General features: G+C 38.9%; 1 protein-coding gene across 4 annotated transcripts in view; it reads left to right on the top strand.

Annotated features, from left to right (window-relative positions):
- The window catches only part of cog3 (component of oligomeric golgi complex 3), a 79,332-nt gene that overhangs the window by 38,289 nt on the left and 23,743 nt on the right, over window positions 1–17,300 (top strand). For all 4 annotated transcript variants that reach the window (XM_069889646.1, XM_069889645.1, XM_069889644.1 and 1 more), the window contains exons 10-14: window positions 1,374–1,500; window positions 3,716–3,807; window positions 7,080–7,219; window positions 7,437–7,597; window positions 11,472–11,580. In XM_069889646.1, the coding sequence (XP_069745747.1) occupies window positions 1,374–1,500; window positions 3,716–3,807; window positions 7,080–7,219; window positions 7,437–7,597; window positions 11,472–11,580 (629 nt within the window). The remainder of the gene's footprint in view (window positions 1–1,373; window positions 1,501–3,715; window positions 3,808–7,079; window positions 7,220–7,436; window positions 7,598–11,471; window positions 11,581–17,300) is intronic.

The following is a 17,300-nucleotide window of genomic DNA, read 5'->3' on the forward strand; positions in this document are numbered from 1 at the left end:
TTTCTTAAAGGGCATGTATTTTATTGGAACCTTATTAAATCCCATGTTTTACCTCAGAATTTTGAGTTTAAGTAAACAAGTTTTTAAGAGTGGTTTTAATTATATAGGCTGGAGAGCTTGTAATGGCACTGATTTATCACAGCTTGCAAACAAATAAAGAATACACTCACTCATTTCCTTCAGCACACCATGGTCGACTTTCTTTATTATTCCCTAGACACAACACTGCATTCTTCAACTCCCCAACACCACCCATCTAAACTCCTCTGACCTTCTCATTGGCTCACTGCCCTACGGGTGATCCTGACACTCTCACTCTCCTCCTGCATCTGAGATTCATCACCCATACACTGACCCTTGACACACTCGTGCATGCGCGCTATTACCCCCATGCGTTGCATTGCTTACATCATCAGCGTTGGCTGGCACCGCTCCCGACGAAGGTAAGAACATTACCGTGACAAGCTAAAAATACTTAAATAAGATATCAAAATTATTTATTGACAACAGCCCATGGGTTATTCAAAAGTGTTAAAAATTAGGAAAAAATGGCCAAGACAACTACAGTTCTTCAAAATTTATTCTGACTACTGATTTATACCTGACTCAATATACATGGATCTCATTTTTATTTAATAATGATCACAGAATAGTTCTTTCTGGAAATTAAGGCAGAAAATTAATCCATGGATACCTATTCACTGTGCTGAAGTTGCATTTTTCCCAATGTTTTCTTTAGACTAGGTTCTTAAATCTTAACCTTCGCCTTCAGTGAGGTTCTGAAGCTTAATTAAAAAAAAAGTTTACACTTGAAAAGCAATTTGCATTCTCTGAAGTACTGTCAAGAGCGCTATGGTATGGTGAAGTACTGTCAAGTACGCTGTGGTATGGCCAGGGCAACGCAAATACAGTCATGTGCTTTCCCTCTAATCATCCTCTCCATTTCCCTCACTTCTGCCTGTCCTCTTTCTTTGTTGATCTATTCTTTTTGTTCTCTTATTTATCCCCAGTCCTCTCCTTCCCAATGCTCACATAACTCTGTTCCATTTTGTAATTCATCAGGTGCAGAATCACAATGGTTACTGCACCAATAATCATTTGGAGAGGTAACCATCGTGATTCTGCACCATTAATGGCTCATTAACTTAATGCCTGTTTAAGGGGAGATGATCACTTCAGTAGGATATTCTTTCCAAGAGGTGGTGCAAACAATGTAAAGGGCGAACATATCATTTGCTTTATATGGATCCCAATAAAGACTCTCCAGTCCTTGAATGGTAGTGGCTCAATGATATACTTCTGCAAGCAGAACTTTTTTTTTGTGCTGTGGATGTTTGTCTCCTAATTTTAAAGTTAACCTAATCTTTCACTAGGTATCAGCAGCTACTGAGCGTTGTCCACCAGTGTTACCTGGATCAGAGGGCGTTCCTGCTGGGTCCGAGTATTGCCTCCACTATTGCCGACCTGACCAGCCAAAACCACAAGGATCACTGTGCTCTGGTATGAATTGCATTATAACCTATGATGGGACAACCTGCCATCATGTTGATGAAAGAACTATTGACCTGACCTGTTAACTGTTCCGTCTCCATAGTTACTGCTGACCTGGTGAATATTCCCAGTGACTGCACAGTTTTTTGGGCCACCCCTCCCCTTCCCAAGCTACAAGCTCTAATCTAATAAATGTTTCTACATGCTCTGGATTTCCTTATCAGAAATGTATGGGGTTTTTTTCTATCTCATAGTTAAGTATTTTTCTCATTTTAAAGACCACAATTAAATCTCCCCAAGTCATTCTAAAGGGAGAGTACTCAAAGGTTTTTACAATAATGTAACTCCGCCAAAACATGTATAATTCGTGATTTTGGATGTTTAATAAATCCTAACTGAGCTGCCTCCCTCAAGCATTTTTCTGGATGTGGGTCAGACATGATTCTTTACAATGAAATCAACACTCTCACTTGTTTTATTCCAAACCCCAGTAGTCTTTCAGTTAACATATCTATTGCTTTTTGGGAGATGGGCATTGCAGGCAAGAGATTTTAATAATTCCAATAATGTGTGCTGGAGCCTGAGATTCGTTTGTAGCAGAAAGCCCTCTGCTGGAGGAACTCAGTGGGAGAAAAGAATGGTCAACATTTTGAGACGGAGCCCTTCTTAAAAACTGCTGAAGTCTTTTTCTTGGTGATAGGTGCCATCCCATAACGTCAGTTGTACTTTTTTTCCCTACTGACACTTTTTTTTGACATCCTGAGTTCCTCCAGAAGATTGTCTTTTTTTCCCTCTCTCTGGATTCCAGATTCTGCAATCTGTCATGTGCCCTTAGATTCCTCTGTTACTTCTCAGTTCTGAATTGGTTGCTGTTAATAAAATATACACAATGCCTTTCTAGATCTAAAGAGGAAGCTCTGTCTTCTCACATTGAGCTCTTAATGCTCTATAGCTGTGGTTCTCAACCTTTTTCCATTCACATACCACTTTAAGTCATCCCTGTGCCATTGGTGCTCTGTGATTAGTAAGGGATGACTTAAGGTGGGATGTGAGTGGGAAGGGAAGCTTGAGACTCACTGCTCTAGACCCAACTGTTACTGAAATATTTTGCTTGAGAAAAATGGTCATTGGCCCATTTCCTTTGGAGTTATGAAACCGTGCACATTAGGTACGTTTAAAACAGTGGTTTTTCAAACTCTTTCTTTCCACCCTCATCCCACCTTAAGCAATCCCTTACTAATCACTGAGCACCTATGGCATAGTGGTATGTGAGTGGAGGGAAAAAGGTTGAGAACCACTGTGCTATAGTTTTGCAGAAACAAAGTCCTATTGCAGCTTCTAGCTTCCATCAACACATTGAGCCTCCTAACTTAGTGTCATCATTTAACTTGGAAATGCAATGCTTTCTGGTGGAAAGCATGGAAATCCGTGAGCTCAATGTGTCACATTCCTTTGAATCGTGTCCATTCCTTGTCACCCAATTCGGCCTCTTTCTCTACGAAACATTTACTAACTTGAGTCAGCACACTATGATGTTATCAGGAAGAGGCAGCCTGATCTGAGAATTTCCAATGTTCCTTGTATCATTCAGTGTCACAAGGTTACTTCTGAGCCTGTGTAATATTTTAGATCAGAATCCTTATCAAGGTTTTTGCTCCAGATTCCAGCTTCTCGCGTCACCTCATCCATGGCTCAATAAGGTTATCCTTCACCTCCTATACACTGAGGGAGAAAGTCCTAACTGATCTAGCCTCTCCTTGTAACTTGAGCCCTTGCATAGTTGTAATATGATGTTCCAATTTTTGTACTTGATGCCCTGACTGATGAAGGCAAACACCTTCTTCATCATCTTTTCTATGTCACCACTTTTAGGAAATTATGAAACTTTCTGGAACTCTCCTCAGTCATGCCCTGGTCTAACTTGCATCACCTCACACTAATTCAAATTAAGCTCTATCTGGTTGCTTTGTTGTTAAAGAGGAAAACTAGTCAAAGTAAAAAATCTGTTAATGTGTTTACATTTTTAATAATGGTACTTAAAAAATTTTAACCCAACACATTAAATGTGTAAAAATATCCCAAACACTTTATAGAGTGATAATCAAAAGTAAAAATTCTCTGGAATTCAGCTCACTCACTTTTAAATCTAGGTCTGTATTAAATGTCAGTTTTCTTTAAAATATCCTGGAACTTTAAACAAGAAGTAACTTGGCATTTCTTCTAGGTTCGCAGTGGCTGTGCTTTCCTAGTTCATGTTTGTCAGGATGAACATCGGCTATATAATGAGTTTTTTACAAAACCAACGACTAAACTAGAGTAAGTTGATATCAAGTTTTAATGTCTCCTCTTTACTTGGTTATTGACATTGAGATTTCAAGTTTCAAATTGTGAGGACAGGTCCTTATTTTCCTGTCGCATTAACAAAGTGCTTTCATCTTGTTCCTGGCTTGTAACATTTGCTCTGTGCATATGGATCATTTGGGAATGGTCAAAATAAGTAACCACAGAAACTGCTCACGCACAGATGTAACTAACATATCTTCAAAAGAGTCAAGTGTCTTCAGGGCTTTTAATCCGGTGAGGGGCATATTGGTTCTGCCATGGGTGAGCTGCCTCAAACCCATTAAACAACTACCAAAATTATTATTGATGCAAAATCAACTAATCCCTTTCACAATAGATAACCTTTCCTTTAGAGAATGGGAGATAAAAGGAATTAAAAGAATAGAAAATTGTTTTTTGGGAAATAATTTATTAACATTTGAACAAATGAAGTACAAATATGGAATAAGTCATGGTACAATGTTTGCATACCATCAACTGAAAGCCTACTTTTTAAAATTTTTATTTATTTTCACACTATGAACCTTACTGACCAAAATACACACAAACATTTCCCTCTTGAATATACAGTCATTTTCTCCCCTTTTCCCCCTCCCTTCCCTCCTTCCTTCACCCCCCTCAACCCACCCACTCAACGTTCAACATATATGATACATTAAACCCATTAAACAATGTCCTCACACAATGAAAATAAATAAGAAAATTGTGTCATCTACTTTTACATACTGGGTCAGTTTCATTTCGTCTTCTTCTCCTTCTGTCATTTTAGGTGGTGGAGGTCCACGGTAGAACTTCTCTGTTGTGTTCCATATACGGTTCCCAAATTTGTTCAAATACTGTGTTATTTCTTAAATTATATGTTATTTTTGCCAATCGAATACATTTATTCATTTCTATGTACCATTGCTGTATTCTGATTTCCAGGTTGACATAATACATTTTTTTGCTACAGCTAAGGCTATCATAATAAATCTTTTTTGTGCTCCATCCAAATTGAGTCCAAGTTCTTTACTTCTTATATTACTTAAAAGAAAGATCTCTGGATTTTTTGGTATGTTGCTTTTTGTAATTTTATTTAATACCTGATTTAGATCTTCCCAAAACTTTTCCACTTTCTCACATGCCCAAATTGCATGTACTGTTGTTACCGTTTCCTTCTTACAGCGAAAACATCTATCTAATACTGTTGGGTCCCATTTATTTAACTTTTGGGGCGTGGTGTATAGCCTGTGTAACCAATTATATTGTATCATGCGTAACCTCGTGTTTATTGTATTTCTCATAGTTCTGGAGCATAGCTTTTCCTATGTTTCATTCTTTATCTTTATGTTTAGATCTTGTTCCCATTTTTGTTTGGGTTTACAACTTGTTTCCTCATTCTCTTTCTCTTGCAGTTTGATGTGCATGTTTGTTATAAATCTTTTAATTATCATTGTCTGTAATCACATATTCAAAATTTCTTCCTTCTAGTAACCTCAGCCTGCTTCCCAATTTGTCCTTCAAGTAGGTTTTCAGTTGGTGGTATGCAAACATTGCAACATGAGTTATATCATATTTGCACTTCATTTGTTCAAAAGATAATAATTCTCGAAAGGAAAGGTTATCTATTGTGAAAGGGATTAGTTGATTTTGCGTCAATATTAATTTTGGTAGTTGATCATTTGTTTTTTTCCTTTCTACTTGAATCTTCTTCCAAATGTTGACCAGATGGTGCAGTACTGGTGAATTCCTATGTTGCACCAGCTTTTCATCCCACTTATATAGTATATGTTCAGGTACCTTCTCCCCTATTTTATCTAGCTACAATCTGGTCCAATCTGGTTTTTCCCTTGTTTGGTAAAAATCTGATAGGTATCTTAATTGTGCTGCTCTATAATAATTCTTAAAGTTTGGTAACTGAAAGCCTACTTAAAGGACAAATTGGGAAGCAGGCTGAGATTACCAGAAGGAAGCAGCTTTGAATATGTGATTACAGAAACAACGATAATAAAAAGATTTATAACAAACATGTACATCAAGCTGCAAGAGAAGGAAAATGATGAAATAAGCTATAAACCCTAACAAAAGTGGGGAGAAGATTTAAACATAAAGATAAAAAATGAAATATGGGAAAAGTTATGCTCTGGTACTATGAAAAATATAATAAACACGAGGTTATGCATGATACAATATAATTGGTTACACAGGCTATATATCACGCCCTGAAAGTTAAATAAATGGGATCCAACATTATCAGATAGATGTTTTTGCTGTAAGAAGGAAATGGGAACAACAGTACATGCAATTTGGGCATGTGAGAAAGTGAAAAAGTTTTGGGAAGATCTAAATCAGGTATTAAATAAAATCACAAAAAGCAACATACCAAAAAATCCAGAGATCTTTCTTCTAAGTAATATAAGAAGTAAAGAATTAGGCCTCAAACTGGATGAAGTGCAAAAAAGATTTATTATGATGGCCTTAGCTGAAGCAAAAAAATGTATAATGTCAACTTGGAAATCAGAAGAGAGCCTGAGAGTATAGCAATGGTACATAGAAATGAATAAATGTATTCCATTGGAAAAAATAACATATAATTTAAAAAACAAAGTCACATTATTTGAACAAATTTGGGAACACAACAGAGAGGGCTTGCCTCAGACCTCCACCCACCTAAAATGATAAGAAGACAAAATGACCTGATCCAGTGTGTAAAAGTAGATGACACAATTTTCTTGTTTATTTTCATTGTGTGATGACATTGTTTAATGGTTTTATTGTATTGTATATGTTGAATGTTAAATGGGTTTGGAGGGGGGTGGGAAGGATGGAGGGAAGGTGGGGGGGGGAATAAAGGGGAGAAAATGCCACTGTGTAAAAGGGAAATGTTTGTATGTATTTTGATTGATATGGTTCATAGAGTGAAAAAATAAGCAGCCATCACATAAGAAGGGAAAGAGATGTCAGACATATATTGTTTCAAATACTGCATTTTGTTAGCTAAAGTGGCCACAGGTATATTGCCTCCATTTGGAACTGGCACTACCTGTCAATCTACTAAAGATTTGTCCAATCTGCATAGAAGAGGTCTGGGCGAAGTGGCTGGATGGTCGATGGTGTGACCCAGCTTGTAGGTGGGGGGGAGCAGCCAGCACAGCTCAGCCCCTGCCAGTGTGGTTAAGATGGATATGTTAAAACTTGTGTACTTCTGTCTTGAAAAAGATGAGATAATTTATCACCTCAGTTCCTTGCCCTTTTTCCCTCTGTAGTGAGCTGTTGGAGAAACTCTGCAATTCGTGGTATGATGTTTTCCGACCGCTCATCATCCATGTAAACCACCTGGAGACTTTGTCAGAGCTATGTGGAATTTTAAAAAATGAAATGCTGGAGGATCATGTGCAGAACAATGGTAGGTGGTGTTCACAGCACTTGTGGGAAATGTCGAGAAACTTAACTTTGCTAAGTTCTTGAAACTAGACCTATATCTGAGAGTTAATGAAGCAAAGTAATTAATCCAAATGTAAACTTATATTATTGATGTGAGTACATCTTAATATTTGACTTAAAGTGACTGAGCTGTGCCTTTGATCCCAAATACTCACGATCCTGTTTCCCATCTCTTTCAGTGGAGCAGCTTAGTGCCTTTTCTACAGTGGTGAAGCAAATGTTGGAAGATGTACAAGAACGTCTGGTATATAGGACTCACATCTACATTCAGACAGATATTGTGGGCTATAAGCCAGCACCTGGTGATCTGGCATACCCTGACAAGCTCGAAATGATGGAGGTAGAAAATCATGTGCTATGAAGAACTAAGTGGTTTACATTTAATCTTGTTTTTTTTCCCCTTTGTATTCATTGGATCCCAGCTGACGTGATGAAAATGACCATTCTCGCCTGTCTGTATTCTCAGTGCTGGAATTTTTATATATTAGGGAGCAGGGGAGGGAGGGAGGGAGGGAGGGGGGAGGGGGAGGGGGAAGGGGGGAGGGAGGGAGGGAGCAACAGCAGTCCCATTATTTCTGAATTACAGTAGATTCAGCATTTTCCCTTCCACAGCTTGAGAGTTCACTTGTTTTCCATTTCACCTTTCTTAAATAAGGGGGGGGGGGGGGTTACATTTTCTACCTACTAGTGGGAACCTTTCTGGAAACTGAGATTTTGGAAAATTACAACTATGTCCATAGCCATCTTCCTTTAAAAGTGTAAAAAGCAGGTTGACTTGTTCTGGGCATTTATTGGCTTTTGGGGTGGCACGGTTCACGTAGCGGTTAGTGCAACATCTTTACAACACTAGCGATTGGGATCAGGGTCTGAATCCCACGCTGTCTGTAAGGAGTTTGTACATTCTCCCTTTGTCTGGGTGGTTTTCCCCAGGGGCTCCAGTTTCCTCCCACTGTTCGAAACATACTGGGGTGTGTAGGTAAATTGGGTGGCATAGACTCCTGGGCCGAAATGGCCTGTTACTGTGAAGTATGTCTATATTAAATTTTTTAAATTAAATAAATTTCTCTAATGCTTTTTTCTGTAATGCTCCCCACCTCTTGTCTTCTATTTCAGAAAGATTTTCTGTCATCTGTGAAACCAGATTAAATATTTGTGTAATTCTTCTGCAATTTACATATTCCTGACATAATTGCTCCAATCGTGGTGTGTAAGATACCCCTGTTAGCTTTTGTAAAGAACGAGCTGCTGGATAAACTCTGTGGGTCAGGCAACATCTGTGGAGGGAGAGAGCTGAGTGTAAAGGGGATATGGTCAATATTTGCATGTTCTACTTTCCTCCAGTTACTTGATGATCCTTTTTTTCTAATCCTCACAGGCTGAGCTATAGGGAGAGGTAGAGCAGGCTAAACTGATATTCCTTGGAGCACAGGAGGATGAGTGGTGATCTCATAGAGGTATACAAAATCATGAGGAATGGATCGGATGAACACACAGTTTCTTTTACCCATAGTAGGGGAAATTGGTATCTAGAGAATGTAAGTTTAAGGTGGGGAAGGAAAGATTTAACAGGAACTTGAGAAATATTTTTTTACATAGATGGTGGTATATGTATGGAATGGACTGCCAGAAGGGGTAGTTAAGGCAGGTACTATTACAGTGTCATGGTGGGGAGCTGGCTGATGGAGGACCTCAGTTTTCTTCAGGCTGACTTCCAGGCCAAACATTTTGGCAGTTTCCGCAAAACAGGACGTCAAGCGCTGAAGAGCTGGCTCTGAATGGGCAACTAAAGCGGCATCGTCAGCCCCCCCACATCTCCATCGGGCACACAAAACTCAAAACGGTCAACTAGTTTACCTATCTCGGCTGCACCATTTCATCAGATGCAAGGATCGACAACGAGATAGACAACAGACTCACCAAGGCAAATAGCGCCTTTTGAAAACTACACAAAAGAGTCTGGAAAAACAACCAACTGAAAAACCTCACAAAGATAAGTGTATACAGAGCCGTTGTCATACCCACACTCCTGTTCGGCTCCGAATCATGGGTCCTTTACCGGCATCACCTACGGCTCCTAGAACGCTTCCAGCAGTGTTGTCTCCGCTCTATCCTCAACATTCATTGGAGCGACTTCATCCCTAACATCGAAGTACTCGAGATGGCAGAGGCCGACAGCATCGAGTCCACGCTGCTGAAGATCCAGCTGCGCAGGGTGGGTCCCGTCTCCAGAATGGAGGACCATCGCCTTCCCAAGATCGTGTTTTATGGCGAGCTCTCCACTGGCCACCGTGACAGATGTGCACCAAAGAAGAGGTACAAGGACTGCCTAAAGAAATCTCTTGGTGCCTGCCACATTGACCACCGCCAGTGGGCTAATATCGCCTCAAACCGTACATCTTGGCGCCTCACAGTTCGGCGGGCAGCAACCTTTTTTGAAGAAGACCGCAGAGCCCACCTCACTGACAAAAGACAAAGGAGGAAAAACCCAACACCCAACCCCAACCAACCAATTTTCCGCTGCAACCGTGTCTGCCTGTCCCGCATCGGACTTGTCAGCCACAAACGAGCCTGCAGCTGACGTGGACATTTACCCCCTCCATAAATCTTCGTCCGCGAAGCCAAGCCAAAGATTGCAGTGTTTAAGAAAAAAATGAACAGATACATGTGTAGGATGTGTTTAGAGGGATATGGACCAAATGTAGGTGGGTGACATAAGCTGAAGGGCCTGTATGGCACAATTACACTCCCAGGATCTCCTCTGCAGTCTCTCTAGCACAACCACGCCCTACAGTGTGGCAACTATTCTTTCTGGTTCCCAATTACCCAATAGGCTAAGGATCTAATTTTCCTCTTGTTTATCACTACAAGGTTAAGGGGTTTTAACTTCAAATGTAAATTAAGTCACCCCTTTACTGAGCTACATTCACACTCAATGAATGCTAAACTAAGAGTACACTATTACCATCTCGGGAAGTGGCTCTTGAACATCCTGGTTCTAATTTACAGGTTATTAGGTTTTCTGGACCAATCTGCGAACAAGAAAGGTTTCTCATCCTATTCCCTAATATCCTGTAATTTAGTTTAAGCACCTCAGTTAGATCTTAGGGATGACAAACCTAGTCTTTACAAAATGTCCCTATAATTTAGTTGTCATGTGAGGAATTGAAGGAGAGTGACTAAGTCATTATGATCAGTGACTCAAGGAAGCTGGGCTGCTGAGGTGGGTTTTTTTTAGAGATACAGTACAGTAACAGGCCCTTCCAGCTTACACCACCCAAATAACCCACTAACCCTGTACTTTTTTGGAAGGTGAGAGAAAACAGAAATAGCCTGAGGAAATACACGCAGACACAGAGAGAACATACAAACTCCTTACAGATGGCGGTGGATTCGAACCAGGGTCTCTGGTGCTCAATAAGAGCATTTAGGCTTTTTGTGTAAATATCACCAAAAATCTGTCCAGGTCTAACAATGCTGATGTGACAGCCAAGAAATGCACCAATATCTGTACTTGCTTAGAAGACTGATGAAATGTGGTGGATCCCCAATGTGTCTTAACAGTTGTTACAGATGCAGTATCGAAATGATCTTGTCCAGATGCGATGCAGTTCAGTGCTAGAACTGCTGTGTCCAAGAATGCAAGAAATTGCAGAGGGTTGTGAATGCATCTTGGGCCATCATGCAAAGCAGCGTTCCCTCATAAATAAAATGATGCTGCCCTTCCACTGTTTCAATTGGCCTTTTTCTGAGTCACACCACACTCGGCACTTTTGTTTTGCTTGACCTGTTCTTGGATATGGGTTGACTTGGCTGAATAGCTCAGCATTAAGTTTTACACTGTATCTCGGGACACATAATTCAATTCGATATCTCTTTTACAACAATAACTTGCAATGAATGCAGTTAACCATTCCAGCACTTTTCAGAAAGTTGTTAGACAAGATTTTACACGCAGCCGATAGCATGAGAAATGGCCAGAAACCAAGCCAAAGAGGCATGAATTAAGGATTATTTTAAAAGAAAAGGTTAGGCGGACAAAGATTGCTGAAATAGAATCCCAACGAGTGGGGCATGTTTAGCCAATCCAAGAGTGGAATGATTAAAATAAAATAGAGTTATTTTAACCATTTAATGAATTGAATGTGGGTTTTCACAGGGGATGGATGTCTGGAAACATGCTAAGTTTTGGTTTGCTATTCCTTTGTGCCCTGCAGCAAATAGCACAGACGTTGAAGGATGAGCAAAAGAAACTGCCTGCAGCTGATGCATCTTTGACAGAAGTTCAACTAGAAGACCCTGATTCCAGGAACGTCATTAAATCAGGTAGAGCAAAGCAGGTGGAGGAAGAGAGGGTGTCCCCACCAATAATTAAAGTGGACCTTTTGTCCCAACAATGGCAATAAAACTTATTGAATTGTAGTTTTCAAAATTCTTTGTTTAATTTTGAAATACAAAACCAAACAGAACATTTCCAGGTGAACGACGCAGTAACCGAGGACATGCTTGCAAATTGTGGTGGTCTGAAGAAAGTAGTTTATCGTTTTTTCCCCATCTATGTGGGTGACCTCCTACCTACCCCATTTGAATTCCACTTAGCATAGTTTTGCTGATTCATATCAATACTTTTACACCTGTGTGCATCCACTGACTCCCATCCCAATGATAAAACAATAACTCTTGTTCCTCTACTCTGTCCATTCCTAGCTCATCTCAGTAGCTTATTTCCAATTCCAGGTGGTTTCATTGTTAGAACATAAGAAAAAGGAGCAGAAGTCGGTCACCTGGCCTGTTGAGCCTTCTCTGCCATTCAACAAGATCATGGCGCTTCTGGCCATGGATTCTGCTCCACTTATTCTCTTATTCCCCATAGCCCTTTATTCTCCTATTATTCAAAAATTTATCCATCTGTATCTTAAATACATTCAATTGGACAGCCCCTTCTGCTTCCTTGGGCAGAGAATTCCGTAAATTCATTACTCTCTGGGAGAAGCAGTTCCTCTTCTGATTCATATATACTCCCCCAAATCTTGTGGTTGTATCCCCGGTACTCATCTCGCCCACCAGTGGATCCAGCCTCTCTGCTTCTGATTAAAGATATCTTGAGCAGAACAATGGCAAACCATAGAGGCTGCAGATGCTGGAATGAATCTAGAACAGAGCACTAGCCCCTTGAGAGCCCAGGTGGTTGTAGTAAAGTCTGGAGAAAAACTGCATGGTAGTGCATTACAGCCAGACAATCAACAAATTTACACAACTAGATTCCTACAGATCAATCTATTGGAGGAACTCGGTGGGGTTGAACAGAGTATGTGGGATTTTTAAAAAAAAGCGGTTGATGTTTTGAGTTGGAACTGTAACATATTTGGACCAGCAGCGATAGAAATTCACCAATGGTATCTTCAAAACAATTTTTATTAATAATACAACATACCTCTAACTTAACCCCACTATGGATATGTGTGTGTGTGTGTGTGTGGTAAAGCCCAAAACCATTACAGTTCAGGCCTAATTCTGAAGAGATTCTTTAAATTGTTGCTCAAAAGCAAATATGGAGTAGCTATGAGGCATCAAGAGTTTTCAAAATTCACAAAATTCTTGTAGAGTTATTTTCAGAGAATTATTTCTTCATACAAATGATTTACCTCTCTTGATTGGAGGTTTCAGAACTTGTGTTTTCTTCCTCAATGATTTCACAAAATCAGGTATGAGTCTGACAAAATAACCATTACAATGGTTATGATGCAGGAACAAGAATGATCTTGCTTTCTTTTACCCAGATTTGGGTCAGTCACAAGTGGTTATTTAAAATGCCACCACAACACTGCTCTCTCTCTTGACCAAGAGAAGCAAGAAAATGATCATCCCTTCTGGAGCCACTGTCAGTCTCTGTTACTCACAGAATATTATGGCATTTCTCCTCAGATGTTTTTGGTTCAGTAATATTAAAGATGACCTTACCACTGGCTTCTGTTTGAAGTTTATCTCTTCCAAAAGTTTGAGTTAATATGGTTCAGAATTCTCTGCTGACCACAAGCAAAAGTCTGCTCTGAGTTTCCATTTTAACAATTTAGGTAAACAAGCAAAGAGCCCTTTGTTTAGATGTCCTTTTTTTGAATATTTTACTTTTGATTTTCAAAGACTCTACAAATCCTTTCAACATTAGTATATAACATACAGAGTCTATTTTTTCCCCATCCCCCCTCTCCTCCCTCCCATACCCTAATACAACAGAGAAAATATGATATAAATTAAACAAGTACGAAGAACTAAATATTGGTAAAATCACAAACCTTTAAGGGAACTTAAGAAAAACCCAAAGAAACCTAAAATAAAAAAGAAAAGGAACAAAATACAAGAGGACGTCATCTGTGCCATGAGCATGGATTGTTGCATTTCTTTTATTCAGACGGGGTAGAATTATATCTGCCTACTAATGTTTTGCAGATAGGGTTGCCACATCCTAACAAATGTTCCATATTTCCTCCTTAAATTGTATGTGATTTTCTCCAGGGGAATACAACTCAGCATTTCCATATTCCATCGTGTAATATTTAGTTGGGAGTCAGACTTCCACGTGTCCGCAATACATTTCCTGGCTACCAACAAGGCCACCTGCACAAACTGAATTTGGTATTTGGACAATTTTAAACTCACGTCCATAATGTTTCCCAGAAGGTACAATTACAGATCCTGTGGAAAATCAACTTTTATAATTTTTTTCACAATGTCCCCCAAAACAAATTGATAAAACCATTTGAAATAGAAATCTAGTTTTTACTATTTTTGGTACACTGTCGGCCAATCTGTTTGCTAATAGTTTTGCTATTATCTTATAATCTGAGTTAAGTAGAGATATTGGTCTGGTGTTAGTGGATCTTTCCCCGTCTTTGGTATTACTGTAATTATTGCTGTTTTACATGAATCTGGCATGTTTTGTGATTCTTCAATCTGGTTCATTACTTCCAGGAGAGGAGGAATTAGTAACTCTTTAAACGTTTTCTAGAATTGTAGCTTTTTTACTATATCTTGTATTTCCTCTATTTCAAATGGTTTTATCAATTTGTTTTGTTCCTCTTCTTGCAATTTCGGTAGTTCAATTTTAGCTCGAAACTCATCTATTTTGTCTTCTTTCCCTTCGTTCTCAGTTCGGTATAATTGCTTGTAGAATTCCTTAAAGTTTTCATTGATTTATGTTGGATTATATGTAATTTGTTTGTCCTTTTTCCTTGATGCCAATATCGTTCTTTTAGCTTGTTCTATTTTAAGCTCCCAAGCCAGTATTTTGTGCGTTTTTTCTCCTAGCTCGTAATACTTCTGCTTTATTTTCATTATGATCTTCTCCACCTTATACGTATGTAATGTTACGTATTTTATTTTTTTGTCCGCCAATTCTCTTTTTGTTGTATCTTCCCTTGTTGCTAGTTCTTTTTCTGTACTTATTATTTCCCTTTCCAGCTGTTCTATTTCCTGATTGTAGTCCTTCATCTTAGTTACATAACTTATTATCTGCCCTCTGATGAAGGCTTTCATTGCATCCTATAATATAAATTTGTCTTTCACTGATTCCGTATTTATTTCAAAGTACATTTTAATTTGGCGCTCAATAAATTCTTTAAAATCCTGTCTTTTAAGTAGCATGGTGTTTAAACTCCATCTATACATTCTCGGTGGGATGTCCTCCAGTTCTATTGCTAATAACAGGGGTGAGTGATCAGATAACAATCTAGCTTTATATCCCATTTTGCTAACTCTCCCTTGGATATGGGCTGACAACAGGAACAGGTCAATCCTTGAGTATGTTTTATGTCTACTCGAATAATATGAGTATTCCTTCTCCTTTGGGTGTTGTCTCCTCCATATATCCAAAAGTTGCATTTCCTGCATTGATTTAACCATAAATTTGGCTACTTTGTTTTTTCTGCGAGTCTTTTGTCCAGTTTTATCCATCTTTGAATCTAAATTAAGGTTAAAGTCCCCTCCTATCAATATATTCCCCTGCGTATCTACAATCTTAAAAAAAAATCTTCCATAAACTTTTAATCCTCTTCATTAGGTGCATATATATTGACCAAATTCCAGAGTTCTGAATATATCTGACATTTTAACATTACATACCTCCCTGCTGGATCTATTATTTCCTCTTCTATTTTGATTGGTACATTTTTATTGATTAATATAGCTACTCCTCTGGCTTTTAAATTATATGATGCTGCCGTTACGTGCCCTACCCAGTCTCTCCTTAATTTCTTGTGTTCCACTTCATTTAGATGCGTTTCCTGCACGAATGCTATATCTATTTTTTATTTTTTCAGTAAATTTAATAGTCCCCTTTGATTTGGATATGTATTCCATTAATATTTATAGTCATATAGTTCAACATGGCCATTTCATACTTTGTTTACCTCTCATTTCCGCTTCCTCATCACCACCTTTCCCTTTTTCCCCGTTTCCATTTCTCAGTTTTCTTTTTTTGAACGCACTGTATGACAACACTTCTAAAACATTAAATATTTCAACCATTCCCAAATCTATAATTCCCTTAACCCTAAGCGTCCCCCCCACCTCCTCTCTGAGTCGCCCCTTGTCCCTTGCCGGGCAACCACATTTCCCCTCTCCATTCGGACTGCGAACCCGTTCGCAAGTGTCAACTGATTTCGCAGTGACTGTTATTCTCTCCCACCCAATCCTCTCCAGAAAAGACTTTTATCTTCATATTACAACAAAGCTTCCCCTCTTTTCTTTTATCTATCTATCTATTTATTTATTTTTAACCCCTCCTCTTTTTTCCCCCCTTCTCCCTTACTTCCCTTTTCTTCCCTCCTTTAGTTCTTACTTATACATTATTTTTACTTCATTATATGTAGTTTGTCATCGTTCTTTGTTCTTGTTACATCTCTTCATCTCTCTTTCTGTCTTGCAGGCATTCTGCAAATTCTAGTGCTTTCTCCAGATCTGAGAACAGTCTGTTTTGCTGCCCCAGGATAACTATTTTAAGCACCTCTGGATTTCTTAACATAAATTTATAGCCTTTCCTCCATAGGAGCGATTTTGCTGTGTTAAACTCCTTCCTTTTCTTTAGGAGCTCAAAACTTACGTCTGGGTAGAAAAAATTTTTTTGACCTTTGTATTCCAGTGGTTTTTTTGTCTTCTCTCATTTTATTCATTACCTTCTCCAATATATTTTCTCTTGTGTATCTCAGGAATTTTACTAAAATGGATCTTGGTTTTTGTTGTGACTGTGGTTTCGGGGCTAATGTTCTGTGTGCCCTTTCTATTTCCATTCATTTCTGGCATTCCCAGGACTTTTGGGATCCATTCTTTTATAAATTCTTTCATATCTTTGCTGCCTTCATCTTCCTTAAGGCCCACTATCTTTATATTGTTTCGCCTACTATAGTTTTCCATTATATCCATCTTCTGAGCTAACAACTCCTGTGTTTCTTTAACTTTCTTGTCACTTTCTTCCAATTTTCTTTTTAAGTCGTTCACTTCCATTTCTACCGCCATTACACGTTCTTCCACATTTTCTAATCTTTTCCCTACATCTGTTATGACCTGCTCTATTCTACTCACTTTTTCTTCTGTTCTTTTCATTTTTCTTTTCATTTCACTAAATTCTAGTGTCAGCCATTCTTTTAATGCTTTCATTTGTTCTTGAAATTTTAAAAAAATCTATGTACTGTCCATTCATTTTACCTCCTATTGCTCTGTACAGAGCTTGATGTTCTTCTTCTGTATCTGCTCTAGGGTTTGTGTCTTCTATTTCTCTTCCTTGTATCTGTGTCTCTTCTGACTTTCTTGTTGAACTGCTTGTCTCAGTTTGTTACGTTTTTTTTTCCATGGTTTCTTGATGTTGGTCCTCTTCTTCTGGGCTGGTTATCTGTTGTGTCTCTAGTTTCCTTTTCTCTTTCTCACCCCTCCTGTTCCCATTGCTTTCTTTATCTTGCAGCTGAGGGCCCTACTGTTGAGTCTCTCTCAGCTGGTCCCCCCTCCCGTCGGTGTTCTCCTTGTCGTGCGCATCACGCATGCGCAGTTGCGCACCC

This window comes from Narcine bancroftii, chromosome 7 (genome assembly GCF_036971445.1).
Source record: "Narcine bancroftii isolate sNarBan1 chromosome 7, sNarBan1.hap1, whole genome shotgun sequence".
Taxonomy (NCBI): Eukaryota; Metazoa; Chordata; class Chondrichthyes; order Torpediniformes; family Narcinidae; genus Narcine; species Narcine bancroftii.